This window comes from Oncorhynchus clarkii, chromosome 20 (genome assembly GCF_045791955.1).
Source record: "Oncorhynchus clarkii lewisi isolate Uvic-CL-2024 chromosome 20, UVic_Ocla_1.0, whole genome shotgun sequence".
NCBI classification, from domain to species: Eukaryota; Metazoa; Chordata; class Actinopteri; order Salmoniformes; family Salmonidae; genus Oncorhynchus; species Oncorhynchus clarkii.
The window spans coordinates 51,966,796-51,992,499 of NC_092166.1; the positions used below are offsets into that span (position 1 = coordinate 51,966,796).

The window sequence follows — 25,704 nt, forward strand, 5'->3', positions numbered from 1 at the left end:
AAATGTCGTGATAATATATGCAGGAACTGTTTCGGATGGGAAGCACGACCATGATAATTTTGCGAAACAGAGGGAATGTGGAACACGGGCCTTTGAACATTATTTTCATATGAATTTGCCTATTCTGAATCAGTCGGTCGCATAGAAAAATGATTTTCTAAATGCTTGAACAGCTCTTGAATCGAGACTAGCAGGTAATCCATATTCATCCGCTTTAGATGCCTCACCAACCTCAGTCAATCAGCAACGGAGTACCCGGATGGAACTGTCATGGCCGCCATCGCTGAACTGCAAGGCTAAAGAGAAAAGGTAAATTAATCAACAGTAAATCCCTTTTAACTAATTTTTATCAGTCAAGAATGTCTAATTTCTAGCCATATATTTCCATTATGAGGTTATTTCTCGAGTGGGTGTGGGCAAGCTCTATTTTGTATTCCAATAACCGTTTACACAAGTCGCAACGTAAAGTAATTATGTCAGTATCAAGGATGAAGTTGATTAGTAAAGTAACGTTAGCTGGAACAGTGGGAATTCGCAAGACAAACATTGTGTAATGCTTCCTTACACTGGTTTTGTATACGTCCACGTTTCTCCAAGTTAGATAATGTAGAGGCTCTATAGATGGGTTGGTTGTTTAGCAACAAAAATTAGATGCGCCCAACCGATGGGGCAAAACGGAGGTTGGCTTAGATTGTTGACAACGTGTAAACTATATTTTGTCTCCACGGTGTATAGAAAACATACATTTGCACAATGACCACTTGTTGTTTCTCAAATACATCGTCACAGTTGTTGATTAGCTAGCTATTGAACTAGAAGTTTAGCCTTATTAGCATTGACATGAAATCAGTCAAAACAAGACATGGTATCAATAGCAATTTGAAACGAGCCACTTACGATATACCACTTGGCAGTTTCTTGACATTTTGCTAGTAATCGAGCCATCCAGAATCACAACATGGAAGCGCGCACATCGTTGTTTGTGACATTGTCAGCCAACCCATCTGTAGGATAGCTTAGCCTCCTCACGAACCAGGGCTGCGTTCAGTATGTTTTTACCTTCTGGGACTTTCAATTGAATGAAAACGGTGCTATGCTGAATGACCGACCAGTTGAAAATGGGTAGGGGTTGGGGAAGACGTGACCATGCTGATATCTTCCCCATGGTGACTTGTCCAGTTCTAAACAACTGGGAATCTGGAACTCTCCGACATCAGTGGGTTCAGGACAACTGAGGGGGGGATCACTCACTTTATGATTAGACCTAGTTTTTTTTCTCTTAAGTTCCCAGTTCTCTTGAAAGCTCCAACTGCCCTATACAATACCTCACTCATTGCCTCAAGCCACACACACAAATGGGAGCAAAACGTTCTTTAGTTTGGAAAAACGTGTAGCTCACAACAAACTGTTCAGCAAGGTAGTGTAAATCAGTGACTCCTCCTAATACGTCAAACCAATCAAATGCCTTGCTTGGCAGAGCTCCGAAGGTGCTCACCAGATTAGTGCCATAGGAGAAACAGTGCTTGAGGACTAAAATGTCTACAAAACACTGGCAACAAAACATTTCAGTTTGTTTGCAGCACGCTGGATTTCACAACCTTTCTCTGTTATTTTGAGATCCGCTAAAGCTGCAGCAAGAGGGGAGAAATGGCAGACCATGCTGGCCATATCAATATTTATTAAATTTAGCCGTTTCTGAAGTGATATTTGGCTCTAAAGGCTAGCATCAGGGACAAGAAGTAGCTAGCCACAATGAGGTTCGTTTTGAGGAAAGTCAGCTAACCTTGTAAGCTACCTATGTATAACTAGCTAAAGTTACATTTCTGTCATGATTATAAAGCCAACAAAATGTTAATAAAAACAGCATATTATTAACATAAAAGGTTAGCTGTGTTAGCCCAGTCACTATCTTATCCAGGGTCAGTGATATGTAACGCAACCATTTACTGTCTATGGGAACAACTGCAGTAATTTTGCAAGTAACATTGCTGAATGAAATAAAATTAACCTCATAAAATGACACCTGTAATGCTCATCTCCTGTAGCCTAGTTGTCATCTCATTATTTTCATACTGTAAATTACAAGGGTTGGATATGCACTAAGCTATTTTTTGTCAGCACTAAAAAGGCATGTATAAAATCTGGTATATTGTGATATGTGATTAATCAACATTGATACTAGTTCATTTGGAATAATAGTTCAACTCTTAAAAGGTGTACTATGCAGAAATCGCTCTGCCATTCCCTGGTTGCAAAAGTTAATTGTTTGCCTAATTTCAGTCTATGACAAACCAAGCAACTATAGTGTACATTAGAGAATCATTGTACCATCTAAACTGCTGTGAAATGTATTTTCCATAACCAAAAAGTTGTTTCAGCTATTGTGAAGCTGGTGTACCAAACTGAAAGTAAAAGACACTAAAACTAAACTTAATCACGGGAAGCATAGAAATAATGCAAGTTACATATTGCAGCTTTAAAATAAGTTTAAACACTTAAAATAATCAACACTTCACTTCAAAATGCACAAATAAGCAAATAACTTGTATGTCAGATTAGACATCTTCGTCTAAACAACAATGGATAATTGCATAGTAACAAGTAGGCTATTATGACTAAAGTGTAATTTCAGGTAAAAAAAACGACATACCAGCGGTGAACAACCTTGCGCCACAATCTACTGGGTGAGCAGACTTCTATTCCAGCCAAGCAATAGTAATCTTGATTGTCATCTCATTAGATTTGATAAATTAAATCAGGTGTGTTATTTGCTGGGCTGAAACAGAACCCTGCAAACCTCCAGCAGTGTTGGGCCTCGAATTGTAATGGGTTTATACATTGTGATGTTTAACTGTATTTTTGTATACTACAATTGCTGACAGATGGGCTTACACGTATAACCCATGGCATATAGCTCCCGAGTGGCGCAGCAGTTTAAGACACTGCCTGTCAGTGCTCGAGGCGTCACAACAGACCCCGGTTCGATCTTGGGAGTCCTATAGGGCGGCGCATAATTGGCCCAGCGTCGTTAGGGTTTGGCTGTGGTAGGCCGTCGTTGTAAATAAGAATTTGTTCTTTACTGACTTGACTAGTAAAATAAATACAAATTATAATAAATATAATATACACCTGTCTCTTGGGACATCTCTCATCTGAAAACAGGCTTTCACAGCTTTCCATATCTGGGGACAGAAAACATCACAAAGAAACAGGCTTCATTACACTCAAATTAGACTGCACTAAATATTATGTTGCTGTTATCGCTCGGTCCTCAGTTTTCCCTTCCAGGGACTGGCACTGGAGAATCTTTTCATGATGTCCTCCCAGAAAATGACCTGCCCTATCCAGTACAGTAGCCTACACTCTCCCTTTACTGAAAGCTGGAGCTGCAAATACACCTTCTTCCTTATTTTTATTTGTTTTTTAATTTTTTTAAACCTTTTTTTAACTAGGCTGCTTCCATGGCTGTTATCTACAAATGCATTTGGAGACTTTTTAATTTACAATGATAGCTAGCTAATGGGACGTTTGCTACCTGATGACGTTTGCTACCTGATGACATTTAATTCACTTAGCTAAACAGTGTACAGTTAGCTTTTTACAAAATAGTGGGCATTCTTCACTGTTTTTGGTGTTAGCAAAGCGCAGCCATCTGGACGAATGCAGACAATGAAAAAAGTTGGTTTGTCACCAGAGCGGTTTAGAATGTGTTGTGACGTTTGACTTTATCAGCAGGGCCTAAAACTCACTTTTTGTTTCACCAGCCACAGTGGCAGGTAGATGAGAAAAATCTGCTAGGCAAAATATTTCTTCACCATAAATGCATAAAAAAACTGACCATGCTTTGTAATGTTTCCAAAACAGTAAATGTATTAGTAAGAACTAATGTGGTATATTGCTCAATTTCATTTTTTCTTTTTACCAAAGTATCACATGAGACAAAAAGGTTCAGTGTACGTGTGAGAGAGATGTCTCTTTGCTATCAGTTGAAGCAACAGATTCAAAATAACATTGAAAAACAACCTATCTTGTGAACTAAACCTTGTAAATAGCCAAGAAACATTGACAAAATCTCACTTTGCTGACTTTAGTCAATTAGACCAACTTTTATGCCTGTGCCTCCAAAAATGTATCTATCAGTGCTTCACTCAGTGTGCAAAGCTGTTGATGCGCAAGGTGGTTGTACGATTTGTATTTCTTTGTGCCATGAGCAGCTATGAAACAAAACAGCAGAAATACTTTGAAAACAGCAACTTCAGCATTTTTCTGCTACAAAGTTCTGTTTACCAGCGTAATCAACTTTTTAAGTTTCAATAAATATATATTGTAGACTGTCAGCCACACTTGATATCTTGAAAACTAACACTTGACACTGGGCAACAACTACCCAGACAGAAAACAGTGAAGTACATAACATATACAGCACCCCTTCTACGTGCGTGTGGGGAGAGGATTTTTTACATGTAACATCTAATCAAAATCTTGCTGCTGGGAGCCAGCAGACCATTCAAACCGTTTATGCAATATACAATTATACAGACCTCCGAGGGAGGCATGGCAACTTGAGACTAAGACTCAGGCCTGTCCCAGAGTAAAAAAAAAAATGCAAAAAAATACAAATTTAAAATCTTGTTTGACCAAGAGTCGTCTGTTCTTCGACCAATCGTTTGGTTGAAATTTTTTAACTTATTTTTCCATATATAGGATGTGTCTGTGTTTTAATCAGATCAAGTGTTTTCACTGAGCTTGTCTGATGGTTTAAGCACACTGTTTGATTAAATAATTAAGACACACATTACTAGAGGTAGTCCGACTGCAATTGATTTGTTTGTTTTGGTCGGACTTGCTGCACTGTATATAATTTTTTTCTTCTTTGAATAAATCACAGAACGTCAAGTGTTTATCACGATCCTTGTTGCTGAAACTGCAACGTAATTACAGCCATTTCTGACTGAAAAGTTCTGATACCGAAATCCCTAATTTGTTTAGGAAAAACATTCTCTATTCCCTTAAGCATTGCTCTCTTTACATGTATGCGTCGAGAGCATGTGACCAATAGAGCCTGACCTATAGCATATCATAATCGCATCAAATGGTTAAAACAAACTCAACACCGTAACACATGTGATAGTGAAATGGATGGAGGGAACATGAGAAGCTCGAAACGGGGGAATGTTTATTTATTGGTTGCTCAGGAAGTAAAGGGGAAGTCAGATGTGTGGAATACATTTGACGACTTCTGGAAAATACTGGAGATCAAGATTGCGTGTGTGTGCCAAACAGGCGCTGTTAGACTACAGTATTTTTTTTCTGACCGTTTGGAGCAATGGCAACACAAAATAAATTATGAAGGTACCAGAGAGTCTAATGTTTTGTTTGTTCTTGTAACGCTTTAAAAACAGTCTTGTGCAATTGCAGAAATGGAACAGTTTAAGAATTATTCAAGGCTTGCTTTATTTTGTACTGAACAAAATATAAACGCAACATATGAAGTGTTGGTCCCATGTTTCATGAGCTGAAATAAAAGATCCCAGAAATGTTCCAAAAGGCACAAAACGCTTATTTCTCAAGTTGTGCACATATTTGTTTGTCTCTGTTAGTAAGCATTTCTCCTTTGCCAAGATAATCCATCCACCTGACAGGTGTAGCATATCAAGAAGTTGAATAAAACAGCATGATCGTTACACAGGTGTACCTTGTACTAGGGACAATAATCGGTCACTTTAAAATGTGCAGTTTTGTCACACAAAACAATGCCACAGATATCTCAAGTTTTGAGGGAGCGTGCAATTGGAGTGCTGACTGTAGGAAAGTCCACGAGAGTTATTGCTAGAGAGTTGGATGTTATCCCTTCTAACGCAGGCGTTCCGCTGAAAAGGCAGTGCGCGAAATTCAAAAATATTTCTTCCAAATATGTAACTTTCACACATTTAACAAGTCCAATACAGCAAATGAAAGAAACTTCTTGTTAATCTACCTATCGTGTCCGGTTTCAAAAATGCTTTACAGCGAAAGCACAACATATGATTATGTTAGATCACCGCCAAGTCAAAAAAACACACAGCCATTTTTCCAGCCAAAGACAGGAGTCACAAAAAGCAGCAATAGATAACAATTAATTACTAACCTTTGATCTTCATCAGATGACACTCATAGGACATCATTTTACACAATACATGTATGTTTTGTTCAATAATATGCATATTTATATCCAAAAATCTTAGTTTACATTGGCGCATTACGTGCAGTAATGTTTTAATTCCAAAACATCCAGTAATTTTGCAGAAATACTCATAATAAACATTGATAAAAGATACAAGTGTTATTTACAGATTAAAGAGAGACTTCTCCTTAATGCAACCGCTGTGTCAGATTTCAAAAATACTTTACGGAAAAAGCATAATCTGAGAACGGCGCTCAGAGCCCAATCCAGCCAGAGAAATATCCAACAGAAGTTAGAAATAACACTATAAATATTAACTTACCTTTGATGATCTTCATCAGAAGGCACTCCCAGGAATCCCAGATTGACAATAAATGACTGTTTTGTTCCATAAAGTCCATCATTTATGTCCAAATAGCCACGTGTTTTTATCGTGTTCAGCCCAGTAATCCATCTTCATGATGCACGAGCACTTCGTCCAGACAAAAACTCGGAAAGTTCCGTTACAGTTCGTAGAAACAAGTCAAACGATGTATGGAATCAATCTTTAGGATGTTTTTAACATAAAACATCAATAATGTTCCAACTGGAGAATTCCTATGTCTGAAGAGAAGCACAGAGCTAACTCTGTCGGGAGCGTGCGTCACGAGCCTGAGCCACTGCCAGACCACTGACTCAAACAGGTCTCATGAGCCCCTCCTTTATAGCAGCGGCCTGAAACAAGTTTCTAAAGACGGTTGACATCTGTAGGAAGTGCAACTTGACTCCATAGACACTGTTTATTCGGTAGGCCAAGCTTTAAAAAACTACAAACCTCAGATTTCCCACTTCCTGGTTGGATTCTTCTCCGGTTTTCACTTGCCATATGAGTTATGTTACACTCAGACATCATTCAAACAGTTTTAGGAACTTCAGAGTGTTTTCTATCCAATAGTAATAATAATATGCATATATTAGCATCTGGGACAGAGTAGGAGGCATTTCACTCTGGGCACGCTATTCATCCAAAAGTGAAAATGCTGCCCCATCCTACAAAGTGACACAAATTGTAAAAATACATATTTGACATCCATTCAGGAAATGCAATAAGTGTTAGATCGAGAAAGATTCAGAGAAAAATCTCAATGCTCCCACGCAAAGTAGGCTATTTTGTTGATAATGATTCTTACTTTTGTAACAATGTCAAAATAAAAAAAAACTCGCGATTTTGACGAAATGTAGATAACCTCTCAAGTACAGACTAGGCCTGAAACAAAATGTAGAAATAGTAGCCTACTTCGACAACAATTCAGTGAATTGGATGTGGTGGCAGACAGGTTGGTGTTTAACACCAACCTATCTGGAGAAGAAAAAAAAGACTCCTACCACTTTTTTAAAAAACAACTCCAAACCCCCTACCACTGTTACTTTAGGCCCAGGCTGTGTGGTACAAGGGTGGATGGTGGGACTTGGGGCAGACGCACTCCTTGGAAACGTAGGTTCCCCTCTCAAAAAAGTGGTGTTTGAATGAATGCTTACGAGCCTGCTGCTGCCTACCACCCCTCAGTCAGACTGCTCTATCAAAACATAGACTTAATTATAATATAATAACACACAGAAATACGAGCCTTAGGTCATATGGTAAAATCTGGAAACTATCATTTCGAAAACAAAGCGTTTATTCTTTAAGTGAAATACGGCACCGTTCTGTATTTTATCTAATGGGTGGCATCCATAAGTCTAAATATTGCTGTTACATTGCACAAAGCGGTCTTCTGGTCAGTCTCCGGAGACGGGCACACCGCTCCCTAGCATACTACTCGCCAATGTCCAGTCTCTTGACAACAAGGTTAATGAAATCCGAGCAAGGGTAGCATTCCAGAGAGACATAAGAGACTGTAATGTTCTTTGCTTCACGGAAACATGGCTCACTCGAGAGACGCTATTGGAGTCGGTACAGCCAGCTGGTTTCTTCATGCATTGCGCCAACAGAAACAAGCATCTTTCTGGTAAGAAGAGGGGCGGGGGGGTATGCCTTATGATTAACGAGATGTGGTGTGATCATAACAACATACAGGAACTCAAGTCCTTCTGTTCACCTGATTTAGAATTCCTCACAATCAAATGTCGACCGCATTATCTACCAAGAGAATTCTCTTCGATTATAATCACAGCCGCATATATTCCTCCCCCCAAGCAGATACATCGACGGCCCTGAAAGAACTTCATTTGACTCTATGTAAACTGGAAACCACATCCTGAGGCTGCATTCATTGTAGCTGGGGATTTTAACAAGGCTAATCTGAAAACAAGACTCCCTAAATTCTATCAGCATATCAATTGTGCTACCAGGGCTAGTAAAACCCTGGATCATTGTTATTCTAACTTCCGCGACGCATAAGGCCCTCCCTCGCCCTCCTTTTGGAAAAGCTGCCCACGACTCCATTTTGTTGCTCCCAGCCTATAAACAACAACATTGACGAATACGCTGATTCTGTGAGCGAGTTTATTAGCAGGTGCATCGGCGATGTCGTACCTACAGCAACTATTAAAACATTCCCAAACCAGAAACCGTGGATTGATGGCAGCATTCGCGCAAAACTGAAAGCACGAACCACTGCTTTTAACCAGGACAAGGTGACCGGAAACTTGACCGAATACAAACAGTGTAGCCTCACTGTAGGCCATCTCGCCATTGTTGGTAATCAAGCCTACCACTGTAGTGTTGCCTGCAAATTTGATGATTTAGTTGGAGGCGTGCATGGCCTCGGGGTCGTGGGTGAACATCTTTTTTGTTTTGCTGATAGGGCCCACACCTCCTCCCTGTAGTCTGTCTCGTCATTGTTGGTAATCAAGCCAACCACTGTAGTGTCGTCTGCCAATTTGATGATTGCATTGGAAGTGTGCATGGCCACGCAGTCATGGGTGAACAGGGAGTACAGGAGAGGGCTGAGAATGCACCCTTGTGGGGCCCCAGTGTTGAGGATCATTGGGGTGGAGATGTTGTTTTCTACCTTCACCCAGTTGCACAGGGTGGGCTCAACACCCAGGGACTCAAGCTTGATGAGTTTGGAGGGTACTATGGTGTTGAATGCTGAGCTATATTCAATGAACACCATTCTGACTTAGGTATTCCTCTTGTCCAGATGAGATAGGGCAGTGTGATGGCAATTGCATCATCTGTGAACATACTGGGGAGGTAAGCAAATTTGAGTGGGTCTTGTGTGACTGGGTAGGGTGGAGCTGATATGATCCTTGACTAGTCTCTCAAAGCACTTCATGATGACCGAAGCGAGTGCAACGGAGCGATAGTCATTTAGTTCAGTTACCTTGGCTTTCTTGGGAACCGGAACAATGGGGGCCATCTTGAAACATGTGGGGACAGCAGACTTGGATAAGAATTGATTATGCCAGTAAACACACCAGGCAGCTGGTCTGCACATGTTCTTAGGACGCGGCTAGGGATGACGTCTGGGCCAGCAGCCTTGCGAGTGATAGCACGTTTAAATGTTTTCCTCAGGTTGGCTGCGGTGAAGGAGAGCCCACCGGCTTTGGTAGCTGGCCGTGTCCGTAGCGCTGTATTGTCCTCAAAGCGAGCAAGTTGTTTAATTTGTCTGGGAGCAAGACGTCAATGTCCGCGACGGGACTGGTTTTCTTTTTGTAATCCGGGATTGTCTGTAAACCCTGCCACATACGTCTCGTGTTTGAGCTGTTGAATTGCGACTACTTTCTCTATACTGACGCTTTGCTTGTTTGATTGCTTTGTGGAGGGAATAGCTGCACTGTTTGTTTTCGGCCATGTATCCAGTCTCCTTGCCCTGATTAAAAGCGGTGGTTCGCGCTTTCAGTTTTGCGCGAATGCTGCCACCAATCCACGGTTTCTGGTTAGGAAAGGTCTGAATAGTCACAGTGGGTACGACATCTCCGATGTACTTGCTAATAAACTCGCTCACCAAGTCAGCGTATACATCAATGTTATTGTTTAAGGCTATCCGGAACATATCCCAGTCCACGTGTGACTGAAGCAATCTTGAAGTGTGGAATCCGATTGGTCGGACCAGCGTTTTTTGACCTGAGCACGGGCGTTTCCTGTTTTAGTTTGTCTATGGGCTGGGAGCGATAAAATTGAGCTATGGTCAGATGTGCGGAAGGCAGTGCGGCGGAGGGCTTTGCATGCGTCACGAAAGTTAGAGTAGCAATGATCCAGAATGCTACCAGCTCGTGTCGCGCATTTGATATGCTCATAGAATTTAGGAAGTCTTTTCTCAAATGAGCTTTTGTTAAAATCCCCAGCTACAATAAATTTAGCCTCAATGTATGGTTTCCAGTTTATATAGAACCCAGTGAAGTTCTTTCAAGGCCGACGAGGTGTTGGGGTGGGGGGCTACACGGCTGTGTCTAATCGAAGAGAGTACTCTTGGAAGATAATGCAGTTGGTATTTGATAGTAAGGCATTCTAGGTCAGGTGAACAAAAGGACTTGAGTTCCTTTATGATGTTGTGATTACGCCATGAAATAAAAAATTTGAAGTGAATTAATATTCACTTTGTAGACTCTACATTTCTTATGGGCAGGTGGGACGGTAGCGTCCCACCTGGCCAACATCCTGTGAAATTGCAGAGCGCGGAATTCAAACTACAGTATTATAAATATTTAACTTTCATAAAATCACAAGTGTAATTTCATAAAATCACAAGTGTAATTTCATAAAATCACGAGTGTAATTTCATAAAATCACAAGTGTAATACAACAAAATAAAGCTAACTTCTTGTAATCCAGCCGCTGTGTCAGATTTCAAAAATACTTCACGGCAAAAGCACGCCATGCAATTATCTGAGGACAGCGCCTCGCATACAAACACATGAAAAACATATTTCAACCAGGGAGGTGCGACAAGAAAGTCAGAAATAGCGATGTAAAAAATGCCTTACCTTTGTTGATCGTCTTCTGTTGTAACTGGGACCTTTTGGAGTGCCATCACAAATAGTCCTTTTGTTCGATAATGTCCTTCTTTATATCCAAAGAAACTCAGTTTAGCTGGTGCGCTTCAGTCAATAATCCACCCAGTTTCCCTCCATCAAAATGCATACAAAATGAAAGCCACTTTGAAAAACTACAATTTTTGGCCCATTTTTCCAAAAAACAGCCTGAAACTCTTTCTAAAGACTTGACATCTAGTGGAAGCCCTAGGAACTGCAATCCGGGAGGGCTTGGCCTAATAATAAAAGTGAACCATTGAAAATTAGTGGTAGGCCCAAAAAAATGGGGGGGGGGAGTGGTTTGTCCTCAGGGTTTCGCCTGCCATATCAGTTCTGTTATACTCAGACAATTTTAACAGTTTTAGAAACTTTAGTGTTTTATATGCATATCCTAGCTTCTGGGCCTGAGTAACAGGCAGTTTACTTTGGGCATACTTTTCATCCAGACGTCAAAATACTGCCCCCTACTCAGGAGAGGTTAAGAACATGACAATATTCGAGTAAGTGAGCACAACAGTCAGTAAAATGCATTCCATCACAGCGTTGCCCCTGTCTATAGTTTACTTACATTCAAAGAGGTACAGTTAAAGGCAAATTTCCACCCCAAAAATATATATTTTATTCATTAATTTCATTAGTCTATGGTTGAAATAGCCCCAAAATGTTTTACATGTCAGTTTTGGAGCCAGGTATGATGAATAATGAATCATATGATGCAAAAATGTATCATACTGGCTGTATTTCTGGGCATGATTTGAAAGCTTGCTTTATTGCCAACATGAGCTAAGCCATACAATATGATCTTAGTGTTAGACATTAACAAAAACGGATCATATTTTGTTGCATTTAGAAAGGAGTAACGAGTGCATTCAGGTGCGTGTCTCTGTGAATTTTCTTCACAATCAACAAACAGGCTCATTCTGTTCAGAACAACCCAAGGTATGTCATCTTGTAACTTGTACATCAACATAGTGATCATAAACGTAGACACTGTATATTACATGAGTTTGATTTGGAAATGTGCAGTGCAATATCTCATCTTTCAAAATGCATAGTCATTTTAAATTGTTGTTTCCCTCACTCGAACAGCAAAACATTTGCTAAAGTTCCCCAATTACCGGGGAGGATGGGGGCAGCAACTTAACTTCAGAAAGGCCATCAGTCAAAACCCATACAGCGCTGTAAAGCGCAGAGCCAGAGTTCTGACGTCATGCATAGCATATTACTGTACAGCCACTACGTTCAAATATAGGCACTTATTATTGCCCAAATCCGCCATTTTCAATCCATAGAGTATTCAGACCCCTTGACTTTTTCCAAATTTTGTTACATTAAAGCCTTATTCTTAAACAGTTTCTTAGAAATTTTTGCAAATGTATAAATAATAAACTTAAATACCTTATTTTCATAAGTATTCAGACCCTTTGCTATGAGACTCAAATTGAGCTCAGGTGGATTATTTTTTCCATTGCTCATCCTTGATGTTTCTGCAACTTGATTGGAGTCCACCTGTGGTAAATTCAATTGATTTGACATGATTTGGAAAGGCACACACCTGTCTATATAAGCTCCCACAGTTGACACTGCATGTCTTAGCAAAAGCCAAGCCATGAGATCGAAGGAATAGATCTGGGGAAGGGTACCAAAACATTTCTGCAGTATTGAAGGTCCCCAATAACGCAGTGGCCTCCATAATTCTTAAATGGAAGAAGTTTGGAACCACCAAGACTCTTCTTAGAGCTCGCTGCCTGGCCAAACTGAGCAATCGGGGGAGAAGGGCCTTTGTCAAGGAGGTGATCAAGAACCCGATGGTCACTCTGACAAAGATCCAGAATTCCTCTTTAGAGATGGGAGAACCTTCCAGAAGGACAACCATCTCACTCCATCAATCAGGCATTTATAGTAGAGTGGCCAGACAGAAGCCACTCCTCAGTAAAAGGCACGTCAGCCTGATTGGAGTTTGCCAAAAGGCACCTAAAGGACTCTGACCATGAGAAACAATCTTCTCTGGTCTGATGAATCCAAGATTGAAGTCTTTGGCCTGAATGCCAAGCGTCACGTCTGGAGGAAACCTGGCAACACCCCTACGGTGAAGCATGCTGCTGGTAGCATTATGTTGTGGGGATGTTTTTCAGCATCAGGGACTGGGACACTAGTCAGGATTGAGGGAAAGAATAACGGAGCAAAGTACAGAGATCCTTTTTAAAATGAATTTGTTTAACCATCTTTGAAATGCAAGAGAAAGGCCCAGGTGCAATTTAAATGTTGGACACTAGATGGCAGCAGTGTATGTGCAAAGTTTTAGACTGATCCAATGAACCATTGCATATCTGTTCAAAATTTTGTATCAAGACTGCCTAACTGGTTTATGTGCCTAATTGGTTTATTAATACATTTTCAAATTTGTAATTGTGCACTCTCCTCAAACAATAGCATGGTATTATTTCAGTGTAATAGCTACTGTAAATTGGACAGTGTTTTTGGATTAACAAGAATTTAAGCTTTCTACCCATATCAGATATGTCTATGTCCTAGGATTTTTTGTGTTACTTACAAACTCATGCTAAGTACTGTCTTAGCGTGACAATCATTAAATGTGAAGGATGTTATATTATCAAATCAATTCTCTGTGTAAAAATTCATTATGTGATTAAACTATTTATGTAAATTATAATTAACTGGGAAGTCAGGGCACCACGGGAAAATGTTTTTAAAGAGTTTATTTCCCAAATTAACTCTTCAGATATTTTCATACCTTCGATTACAGATTTATATTAATGTATTATTACCGCATCAGTCTCATTCCTGATCGTCGCAAACCCTTGGATATCTGCACGAACCCTAGCATAAATTATGAATCAGAGATATACAAATTGGCTTAATTATTTATTTACTAACTAATCAATTACAGAATTACATAAACACACAGTAGATCATACATTGGCTACGAACATGACACAAAGAAAATATCCCTAGTGGACAAAACCGATATGACTGCTTGGTAGACAAAGGAAATGGGTGGGGACAGCTCAAGAGCAGCAAACTGAGTGGACACACTTAATACAGTTGATACCTACAGTCATGGAAATGCTAATACTTTGAACATGAACAAATGCTCATTCTAAAATAAATTACAATTTACATGTTTACGAGTGTATGCCATTGTTTTCCCTCTCTGCTATCGCCGGTCCTTCTGCTGGATAGTCAGTCAACAGAAAGTCTATGGTTTGTCCACCAGAGATCAGTCTTCCATAGTAGCTTGTTATAATGGATACGTCAGGGTACCATTCGGAAATGTTCTTGAGAATGGATCTTTCAGAGTACCATTGTTTTTAGATCGGCTGCGTTTACCAGACTAAAGCATTTAAACGGCTGCAGTCTGAATAATTGGTCTTTAGTTTGTAGATTTCTTATCAATTTCAACAGTGGGATCCTCTCCCTGCGTTATCTTAACTAAATAAAATTGTCATGAGTCCTTTTTATTAACTCTGTGGAAAGGGGTGTTCCATGATGTTTGGGTATAATGTATGTGCTCACAAAGTTTACTGGACAAACATTTTGTCATTTAGAAAACTAAAGTCACATTTAAGAACAAATTCATTTACAATGGCGTCCTACCCCGGCCAAACCCTAGCCCAGACGAATCTGGCTAATTGTGCCCTATTGGACTCCCAATCACAGCCAATTTTGATACAGCCTGGAATTGAACCAGGGTCTGTAGTGACGCCTCTAGCACTGAGATGCAGTGCCTTAGACCGCTGCGCCACTCGGGAGCCCTCAGAGGTTGGTACCCCTGTAAGCCTCCCGTACTAAGCAACACTAACTGTTGAACGAGGAAGAGCTCAATTTTGTTTGTTTGGAAAGTTTGTTTGAAAGTGATTTGTAAAGTTCTTGCTAGCTACCTAGCTTCTTAGTTTGGATCCCGCGACGCAGTTGTTGGGACTGCTTTTTAGGGCTGGGCGATATGACGATATATATCGTGTGATGATGGAGCATAATATATCTATAATTTATTTTGTTGTCGCATATCACACTCTTTACGGCAATATTTTTAGTCAATTGGACGACGCTTTGCGTTCGTGTGGAAGGAAATTTGCAGCACAAACAAACCATGGAGGAGAGTGAATGTGACAGAGCACAGAGACACGGAGCTCGTACCTAAAAGAGGGGCTACTTCGGTCGCATGGAAGTGGTTCTGGTATGGAAGTCTGACACAAACCAGAAAACCGTCTTCTGCAAAATATGCCACAGGCCGGTCCACACAACAGACTCAAACACCACTAACCTCTTTTACCACCTACGCAAGAATCATGTGGAACAGTACGGAGAGAGTCTACAGACGAGACCCAAAAAAGTACAGAGGGGGGGGAACTGGCCAGGCAGAGACAGCAAGGGCGGTTTGAGGCTCCAGTAACTTTCCGTTCACCTCCACACTCCTGGGCCAGACTACACTCAATCATAGGACCTACTGAGGAAATTAGTCTTAAATAAAGACTTAAAGGTTGAGACCGAGTCTGCGTCTCTCACATGGATAGGCAGACCATTCCATAAAATGGAGCTCTATAGGATAAAGCCCTGCCTCCAGCTGTTTGCTTAGAAATTCTAGGGACAATAAAAAGGCCTGCGTCTTGTGACCGTAGCGTATGTATAGGTATGTACGGGAGGACCAAATCTGAAAGATCTGTAGGAACAAGCCCATGTAATGCTTTGTAGATTAGAAGTAAAACCTTTAAATCAGCCCTAGCCTCAACAGGAAGCCAGTGTAGAGAGGCTAGCACTGGCGTAGTATAATCATTTTTTGGGGTTCTAGTCAAGATTTCAGCAGCCGTGTTTAGCACGAACTGGAGTTTATTTATTGCTTTATCCTGGTAGCCGGAAAGCAGAGCATTGCAGTAGTCTAATCTAGAAGTGACAAAAGCATGGGTACTTTTTTCTGCATAATCTTTGGACAGAAAGTTCCAGATTTTTCTGAGATTAGTTTCTCTTAGGCACTTCCTGGTTGGATCTTCCTCAGGTTTTCGCCTGCAATATCAGTTCTGTTATACTCACAGACAATATTTCGACCGTTTTGGCAACTTTAGAGTTTTCTATCCTAATCTGACAATTATATGAATATTCTAGATTCTGGGCCTGAGAAATAGGCAGTTTCATTTGGGTACATTTTTCATCCAAACATCAAAATACTGCCCCCTACACTCAACAGGTTAAAGAGTTTCAGTCTGATTTGGAATGGGTGGCCAGTAATAAACTGGTCCTGAACATCTCTAAAAGTAAGCTTTGTATTTGGTAAAAATCATTCCTTAAGTTCTAGACCTCAGCTGAATATGGTAATGAATGGTGTGGCTGTTGAACAAGTTGAGTAGACTAAATTACTTGGCATTACCTTTAGATTGTAAACTTTCATGGTAAAAAAAATATAGATTCAATGGTTGTAAAGATGGGGAGAGGTTTAGCTGTAATAAAGACACCACACTCCAGAAAGCAAGTTTTGCAGGCTCTAGTTTTGTCTAATCTTGATTATTGTCCAGTCGTGTGGTCCTGTGCTGCAAGGAAAGACCTAGTTAAGCTGCAGCCGGTCCAGAACAGATCGGCACAATTTGCAATCAGAGGGCTGATATACATACTATGCATGCATAATACTCTCCCCATGCATAATAGAGAAATACACTACATGGCCAAAAGTATGTGGGCACCTGCTCGTTGAACATCTCATTCCAAAATCCCCCCCTTGCTGTTATCATAGCCTCTACTCTTCTGGGAAGGCTTTCCACTAGATGTTGGAGTATTGCTGCGGGGTCTTGCTTCCATTCAGCAACAACTGCATTAGTGAGGTCGGGCACTGATGTTGGGAGAATAGGCCTGGCTTGCAGTCGGCGTTCCAGTTCATCCCAAAGGTGTTTGATGGGGTGGAGGTCAGGTCTCTTTGCAGGCCGGTCAAGTTCTTCCACACCAATCTCGACAAACCATTTATGTATGGTCCTTGATTTGTGCAGGTAGTGTTCTCCTGGCATCTGCCGAACCCAGATTCTTCTGTCTGACTGCCAGATGGTGAAGCGTGATTCATCATTCCAGTGAACATGTTTCTGCTGCTCCAGAGTCCAATGGCGGCGAGCTTTACACCACTCCAGCCGACGCTTGGCATTGCGCATGGTGATCTTTAGGTTTATGTGTGAATGCTCGGCCATAGAAACCCATTTCATGAAGCTCCGGACAAACAGGTCTTGTGCTGACGTTTCTTCCAGGGGCAGTTTGATGCTTGGTAGTAAGTGATGCAACCGAGGACAGGTGATTTTTACGCACTACGTGCTTCAGCACTCCGCTGTCCCTTTCTGTGCGCTTGTGTGGCCTACCACTTCGCGGCTGAGCTGTTGCACCACTTCACAATAACAGCACTTACAGTTGATCGGGGCAGCTCTATCAGGGCAGAAATTTGACAAACTAACTTGTTGGAAAGGGGGCATCCGCATCCTGTGACTGTGTCATGTTGATAGTCACTGAGCTCTTCACTAAGGCCATTCTACTGCCAATGTTTGTGTATGGAGATTGCATGGCTGTGTGCTCGATTTTATACACCTGTCAGCAATGCGTGTGACTGAAATATCCTAATCCACAAATTTGAAGGGGTGTTCACATACTTTTGGCCATTTAGTGTATGTGATCTATACAAATGCAAGCAAGGATTGAAATAATTGTTTTAGTCAAATATTAAATATGTTTTCAGTCTACACATTATTTGTGATTATGTTCCCTCCCTCGGCTGAATCTGGTTGATGATCCCTGCCATAGAGGGTCTTGGGATTTAAGCATAAATACCACTTTATTTTCACCCACAAACCTGAATTCAATTTCTTGTTCAAATGTGTCGGGTGTCTAAAGTTCTGATTTGATTTATCACATAATTTCTCCTTTGACACCAATGCCTGATTTGCAAGGTTAGTCAGAATTCCCAAGTTCTGATTGACTGACTGTTTAATCAAAAATGGATTCCGTGGTGAGAAATTGTCTTGTGCCGCTAGATAGCATATTTGTGACACTCTTCTCTTGTTCATAGGAGCCTCTATATTGAAACATGGAAGAGGACCTGAAAACACTGGATGATCCTGCTGAAAGCCATGACGACATGGAGGCTGAGGAAGAAAAGGAATTGGCAAAGGACCACACCGGCCAGAAGTTTGATCAATTTCCTGGGTTGCCATATAGTGACCAATGTGACCCTGATGAAACATCTGTTGAAGAGTCAGGTAGTCGCAAGACAGCCAGAAAAGCATCTAAGTCACCATGTAAAATACAGCAAGGTGCAGTCTTCTCTGGGAAAATACTTAGCTTTGGGTGTTCAGAGTGTAAGGGTGACGCTACCTACAGCCCCAATGATCTCCTCAAACATTTTCAGGGGGCCCACAAGGGGACCCTGCCGACGTATCCATGTGACTTGTGTGGCTTTGTTACAAATGAGTTCCCTGCACTTCAGCGCCATCGGATCGGGCACAGGAACACTTTAGTCACATGCGAGATCTGTAATGATGATGTACAGTACTCTCTCCTCCTGCTCACTAGACACTATATCATGTCTCACAGCCAAAATGGCCACTTTCACTGCGAAAAATGTGAGTTTTCAACAGTTGACGCAGGGACATTTGTTCAGCACATCCATCATCACAATGAGAGCCGGCTCAAATGTGTGAAATGTCAACAAGTGAGCTCTAGCCGAGGTGAGCACCAGAGGCACCTAAAACTCCACTCGGGTACCTTCCCCTTCTTGTGTCAGGTCTGTGGATATGGGGCAGCACGGAGAGAATACCTCACAAAGCACATGGTAACTGTCCATGGTGAGGAAGCAGGCAAGAAAAATAAATGGAGAGCAACGGAGGACCGCAACAATACCCTGGCAAACTCCTCTTCAGGATTAAAACTCCTGCTGAAGAAAAGCCCAGCTGCAGGTGGTCAATCTAAGGAATCCCAGTGGATGTCCAAACTGAATTCTCTTCCTGGAGTAGGTTTACTTGACCAAAATGGAAGGTTGTTGAACCCAGAGAAAACATTGGAGGAAACCCAACACTTCCTTGAAAGGGCTGTGGGTGTGAAACAGGACTGTAAGAAGCGGGTCAAAGGGACTCTTAAAAATGAGCAACAATTTGACTCCCAGGCTGTATCATCGATACCACCACCTAAGTCCCCGGAAAGTGATGACAGTTATGGGGCTGACCCCCTAAACTCGAACTCCAATGGACTAACTGTTCTCATGGTCAAAAATAAAATCTCTATTCCACCCAACTGTACTACAAAAGTAATGGGGTTCAAAATGGTTGACGGCAAAAAGCATTTAGTTCTCAAAGTTATACCAACAGCAAAGCCTGAGTCCTCTGCAGAAAATATAATGTTATGTAGAGCGCAAGAGAGAGGCTGCCCAATTATAGACGCTACCTCCGATGGAAATCACTGCTCAGATTCGGCTGAAAATTGGGAAAATTCAAGTACTAGCTTCCCTTGCATGACAGTTCTAAGCCCCTCAGGGACTGACCGAGATGCTGCAATTTCAGTTCAAGTGAAACCAGAGGAAGAGGACATTAGCATTGAGGAGATGTTGCCCATACTGGAGAAACTACCACAGAAAATAGCACAGAAAGCAAAACACACAGAGCAGCAGAGGAATGGTGAACAACATAAGTTTAAGGATGAACAGATTCCTTCCTTGGCGGTTTCTCCAATGACCAAAGAGTCAGAAGACTCCACGATTCAGAACGGTAAACTGAATAACAATACATCATCAATTGCTAATCAGTCGAATGATTCTGAGTTGGGAGACAAAATGTCTGCTTATTCAAGCCCTAATGTGACTGCTGTGGAGGTCGTTCCAGACAAAATGCTCACAGATAAGACCATGCCCTCTGAATCAGCTTATGAGACCATGCTTCCCAAACAAGTCTCTGAAGAAACTATCAGCATGCTTAGAGTTGGTGACCTGAATACAGCTACAGCTGATAAGATCAGTGACCCCATCACTGAAAATTCCCCTGTGCCCAATGGAGAGACGTTACCCTCCAATGACAAACCTAAGAAGACTGCCTCAGAACCCATGACTGGTGACATCCTACCTTCTGATGATACTGTTGAAAATAATCATTCAATTATCAAGGAGATGGTTCCTTCTGATTTTACTGCCAATAAGATTAATTCCTGTGTACCGACTAAGACTAAATCTGGAACTTTATCTCCAGATGTGATGCCCCAACTGGAGTCCCACCCAGCTGAATCAGACAACTCCAAAGAGACTGATACTAATGCTGAAAATCTTAATTCTCCCAACCAAGAGGTGTTCAGTTTTCATAATTACTCAAAGGAAACATCAAGCATTTCCTCCAACTCAACACAACCTTGTGAACATCCATCAGAGCTTTCGACAGAGGATGAAGGTGTTTGGATGAAAGAGTCACCTGAATGGAGCTTGACATTGGCTGCATCTCCACAACCTCCAGATGAGGGAAATGGGGAAGTGGAGTCTGCAGAAGAGACTGAGACTGCAATGGAAAGAGTGTCAGACGGTGACATTGAGGATGATGAGTGCATAGCTACTGTAGATCTGGCCAACCCATTGGCAGCTGAGATAGATAATCATGGACACTCTGGGTCTAAACACCAAGTCCAAACTACAGTAAAAATGGAGGAGGAGAGTGTTCCCGTGTCAGAAAGGGCAACAGGGAGCATAAATAGTTTGGCCGTCTTGGGTCGCATACTGGAGGAGCATTCAGATGCTATCATTAACCACCAGCTTGAGAAAGATAGAATAGGTTGCTCAGCTGCTAGCCATGATTCTGTCAAGCCACCTAAGACTATGCTAAGGATCCTTAAAACTGCAGAGGGAAAGCAACAGATGTTCTTACAGACTGCAGAGAACCAGTTTGCTGTACCTGTGCAGCTCCAAGGCAACACAGGGTTCAAGCTGATAACCAAATGCTCTGCTCCTCAGATCAATGTGTCCTATGTTAAGCCAGGAATTGAAATACAGAATCACACCACAGGGTTGGCACTCACCCTCAATGGTGGAAGGTTCAGCATTCTAGGACATACTTTAGGTGCTAGTGAAAAAGGTGCAATGCCGTTATCTGCTATTCAGCCTGGAGCCAGTACTAGTGCAAGCCACTACCTAGTCAACAGCACAGCTTTTAAGGGAAATATGCTGTTGTCAGACGCAGCACATAGTTCTCCTGGAGAAAATACCATAAAGTCACTGCAGACTTGTTACTTAGTACAGAGACCAGTCCCTGTAACCCAGCCCCCCCACAATGCAGGTAGCAAATTAGCAAGCTCAATGTCTCAATCTCCACTCTTGTCCCGTCCAGTTTTGGCAATGTCTGCGAACTCGGTGAACAAATTAACTGCATTGCACACTGGGCGACAAGCCTTCTTGGTTAGATATATCTCTCCAGCTAAGTCAGGGATGCTTCTGAATAGTCTTGATGGGAAGTCTGTGAACCAGAAAGGTCAACCTAATGAAAACCGAGGAAATAAAGTTGTTTATAAGATAGTCAGAACTGGCAATGGTAGCACATTTCTTGCTGGTGCTGCACACTCCTCTGCCAACAAGCCCATTTATCTGGCCACAAATTCCACACAGATGCCCTGTTTTCTGATGTCATCAAATAATGTCTCTACGGGAGGGCAAAAACTGGTACCCATACAAAATGCCTCCCACAAACCTGTCACAGCCTCCAAGCTCTCAAATCTTCTGTCCCCCCAATCCAACATGCAAGGTAGGGTCAGGCAGCAAGTGGGCATAGATGGTCGGAATAAATCGCCCCTTACCCCAAGGCCAAGTCGCCAGCTAAGTCAAAGGAAGAGACACAGGAAAGCGTTGTTTGATGAACTCCCAGAGCACTTGCCTAAAGTGAAGAGGCTCTCGAGCAAGGCAGTAACTGAGAAATGGGCTCCCTCGCTCTGGGTCCCTGTACCCAAAGATGCAGAGAGGACTCTGAGACTGTACCCATTCAGTTCACTACAGGAGATAAAATGCCCTCGACGAAATCAGCCGGTAGTGGTTCTCAACCATCCCGATGCCGATATTCCTGAAGTGGCCAGTATCATGAGGTCTGCTAACAAGTACAAAGGTGCTGTTTCCAAGGTGGCACTGTCCCAAAAAACGGTTCAAGCTCTCTCTGAACTCAGCCGGACTGGACTTCTGAGGAAAAGCTCCAAGGTGAAATGTCCCTCATCACAAAGCTGTGGGTCGAGACTTCGGCCTTCAGAAAGCAGAGTCCGAGAGCGATTTCTGTTAAAACTGAAGTTTAAAAAGACTAGCAGGAAAAAGTACGAGGTGGTGAAGTCCTTATCTAGATGTGCAGAGATGTCATCAATGTTTGCCTGTTGGTTTTGTGGTCGACTCTTCAACAACCAAGAGGAGTGGATAGGCCACGGCCAACGGCATCTCATGGAGGCAACCAGAGACTGGAATAAGCCATTTTAAAGCTGTCACATAGCCCCTGGATGGTCCAAAATACAATCCTATAGAGTGGCACAAATGGAGAGGTTAAAGTTGTATATTTTTCAAATGACTCATCAGTATACTTTATTCTTACAGCAGTTTCTATTCCCATAAATGCCCTAATAGCTATGTTTTGAGTCACCGTTTTTGAGGCTGTTGATGTGTGGTACAACCTGAAACCTTTTGGTATGTATAGATATTCTAATACGATTATGTAAATATGACTTAAACTCGTTTGTACAGATGGAATTGAACTGTGAAAACTTGGCACACTGTAATGGAGTATATTTGAGGGAGCAATGTTGCTAGATTTTTTTTGTATTCAGAAATGTACCAAATTCCTCAGGTGATTTCATATTCTCTGATTCAACTCATCTGCTTTGTAACATACAGTTGAAGTTGGAAGTTTAAATACACTTAGGTTGGAGTCATTAACTTGTTGTCATTAACTTGTTTTCAACCACTCCACACATTTCTTGTAAACAAACTATAGTTTTGGCAAGTTGGTTAGGACATCTACTTTGTGCATGACACAAGTCATTTTTCCAACAATTGTTTACAGACAGATTATTTCATTTATAATTCACTGTATTAAAATTCCAGTAGGTCAGAAGTATACATACACTAAGCTGACTGCCTTTAAACAGCTTGGAAAATGCCATAAAATTATGTCATGACTTTAGGAGCTTCTGATAGGCTAATTGACATCATTTGAGTCAATTGGAGGTGTACCTGTGGATGTATTTCAAGGCCTACCTTCAAATTCAGTGCCTCTTTGCTTGACATGGGAAAAACAAAAGAAATCAGCCAAGACCTCAGAAAGTAATTGTAGACCTCCACAAGTCTGGTTCATCCTTGGGAGCAATGCCTGACTGTACCACGTTCATCTGTACAAACAATAGTACGCAAGTATAAACACCATGAGACCACGCAACCGTCATACCGATCAGGAAGGAGACACGTTCTGTCTCCTAGAGCTGAACGTACTTTGATGCAAAAAGTGCAAATCAATCTCAGAACAACAGCAAAGGACCTTGTGAAGATGCTGGAGGAAACGGGTACAAAAGTATCTATGTCCACAGTAAAACAAGTTCTATACCGACAACCTGAAAGGCCGCTCAGCAAGGAAGAAGCCACTGCTCCGCCATAAAAAAAAAACAGACTACGGTTTGCAACTGCTCATGGGGACAAAGATTGTACTTTTTGGAGAAATGTCCTCTGGTCTGATAAAGCAAAAATATTTGGCCGTAATGACCATCGTTATGTTTTTGATTAATAAGGGGGACGCTTGCAAGTCGAAGAACACCATCCCTACCGTGAAGCACGGGGGAGGCAGCATCATGTTGTGGGGGTTCTTTGCTGCTGGAGGGACTGATGCACTTCCCAAAATGGATGGCGTCATGAGGAGGGAAAATTGTGGATATATTATATATTTATTGAAGCAACAAATCAAGAGATCAGTCAGGAAGTTAAAGCTTGAGCAAATGGGTCTTCCAAATGGACAATGACCCCAAGCATACTTCCAATGTTGTGGCAAACTGGCTTAAGGACATCAAAGTCGAGGTATTGGAGTGTCCCTCACAAAGCCCTGACCTCAATCCTATAGAAAATTTGTGGGCAGAACTGAAAAGGCATGTGCGAGCAAGGAGCGGCCTACAAACCTGACTCAGTTACACCAGGTCTGTCAGGAGGAATGGGCCAAAATTCACCCAACTTATTGTGGGAATCTTGTGGAAGGCTACCCGAAATGTTTGACCCAAGTTAAACAATTTAAAGGCAATGCTACCAAATACTAATTGAGTGTATGTAAACTTCTGACCCACTGGGATTGTGACGAAAGAAATTAAAGCTGAAATAAATCATTCTCTCTACTATTATTCTGACATTTCACATTCCTAACAAAGTGGTGATCTTAACTGACCTTAACAGGGAATTTTTACTGAGTTAAAATATATTTGGCTAAGGTGTATGTAAACTGACTTCAACTGTAAGTAATTATTTTACATTTATTATCTTTTCATAGGTTTGAGAGAACATTGTGGTAATTTGTGTTTTGATTCCCTTAATTTTGTTATTCATGTTCTCTTCACATATTATTATTTGTTATATTTTCAGAAATAGTTGTGAAGAAATAGTTTTACAGGTATACAAATGGGTCGTTCTTGTGGAAAAGTTTTTTTTTTTTTTAAGCAGTTACATACAGTACTTCCTATATACAACCCGGTTTGTTTCACTATTTTACCTGTTTTTATTTCTGGGGTGACCAACGTTTTAGCTTCTTTTAGGATAACACAACCCCATTTGTCTATCTTAATTGTCAGTGCTTGACTTTAGCATTAGTCATAACATAGTTATGTTGATTTTAGCTCTCGTAACTGTCCTTTATTTCCACATCTGTGTTCAGTATGCAAAAATATCTCAACTGATTAATTATTGCATGAGTGATACTTTACGATCATTTTTATTTAGCGGGCAGGAAAATGTTCCCCATGATCAAAGCTGTACTAGTTAAATTGTGGTAGTAGTTGAAAATGAATAGACCTACAAAATAATACCATATGGCTTCATGAAAGACTGGTGAAACAGCATGCACAAAACAAGACTAAACCACAGTTTAAGCAGCAACCACACCAGCAGATTAGCTACTTTCCTTGTACATTTCATTCAAGTTTGTGTTTCTGATCTTATGCTAATTGAACACCTCTTATTTCCCATGTTCCAATACATTTGTTTAGTAGTAGAGTGAGTTCTGTTAACACTTTCTTTGAACCATGTATAATCGGTTTTATTTGACAAATTACGCTTGTTACAGACTATCCCCCTCCCCCTTGACACAACAATACCTCTAAACTCGACGACCAAATAATTGTTATTAAGTTTTATGGAATTCTCCTTTCTTAGGAAAAAATGTTTTTTTTTCCAGTTTTAGTATCCCTGTCAGACAGGTTGCCGGGATCTTTTTACCTGAGAATAAAGTGCCTAAACTGTTGTGCACCAGGTTGACACTATTGTACTGTATTCACCTCCTTGTGGTTCTCTCTTCTCAAATAAATGTAAGTACTTTGGAAAATAACCAATGTCTTGTGTTTTGCTAATATTTCGTTTT

The 25,704-nt window shown here is 41.3% G+C and overlaps 1 protein-coding gene across 1 annotated transcript; it reads left to right on the forward strand.

Moving 5' to 3' along the window:
• Positions 1-25,671, forward strand: LOC139376484 (zinc finger protein 518A-like). Its single transcript, XM_071119118.1, has 2 exons — positions 1-309; positions 18,174-25,671. Exon 2 carries the CDS (start codon positions 18,192-18,194, stop codon positions 22,578-22,580), a length of 4,389 nt encoding a protein of 1,462 aa, XP_070975219.1. The 5' UTR covers positions 1-309; positions 18,174-18,191; the 3' UTR covers positions 22,581-25,671.
• The last annotated feature ends 33 nt before the right edge of the window (positions 25,672-25,704 follow it).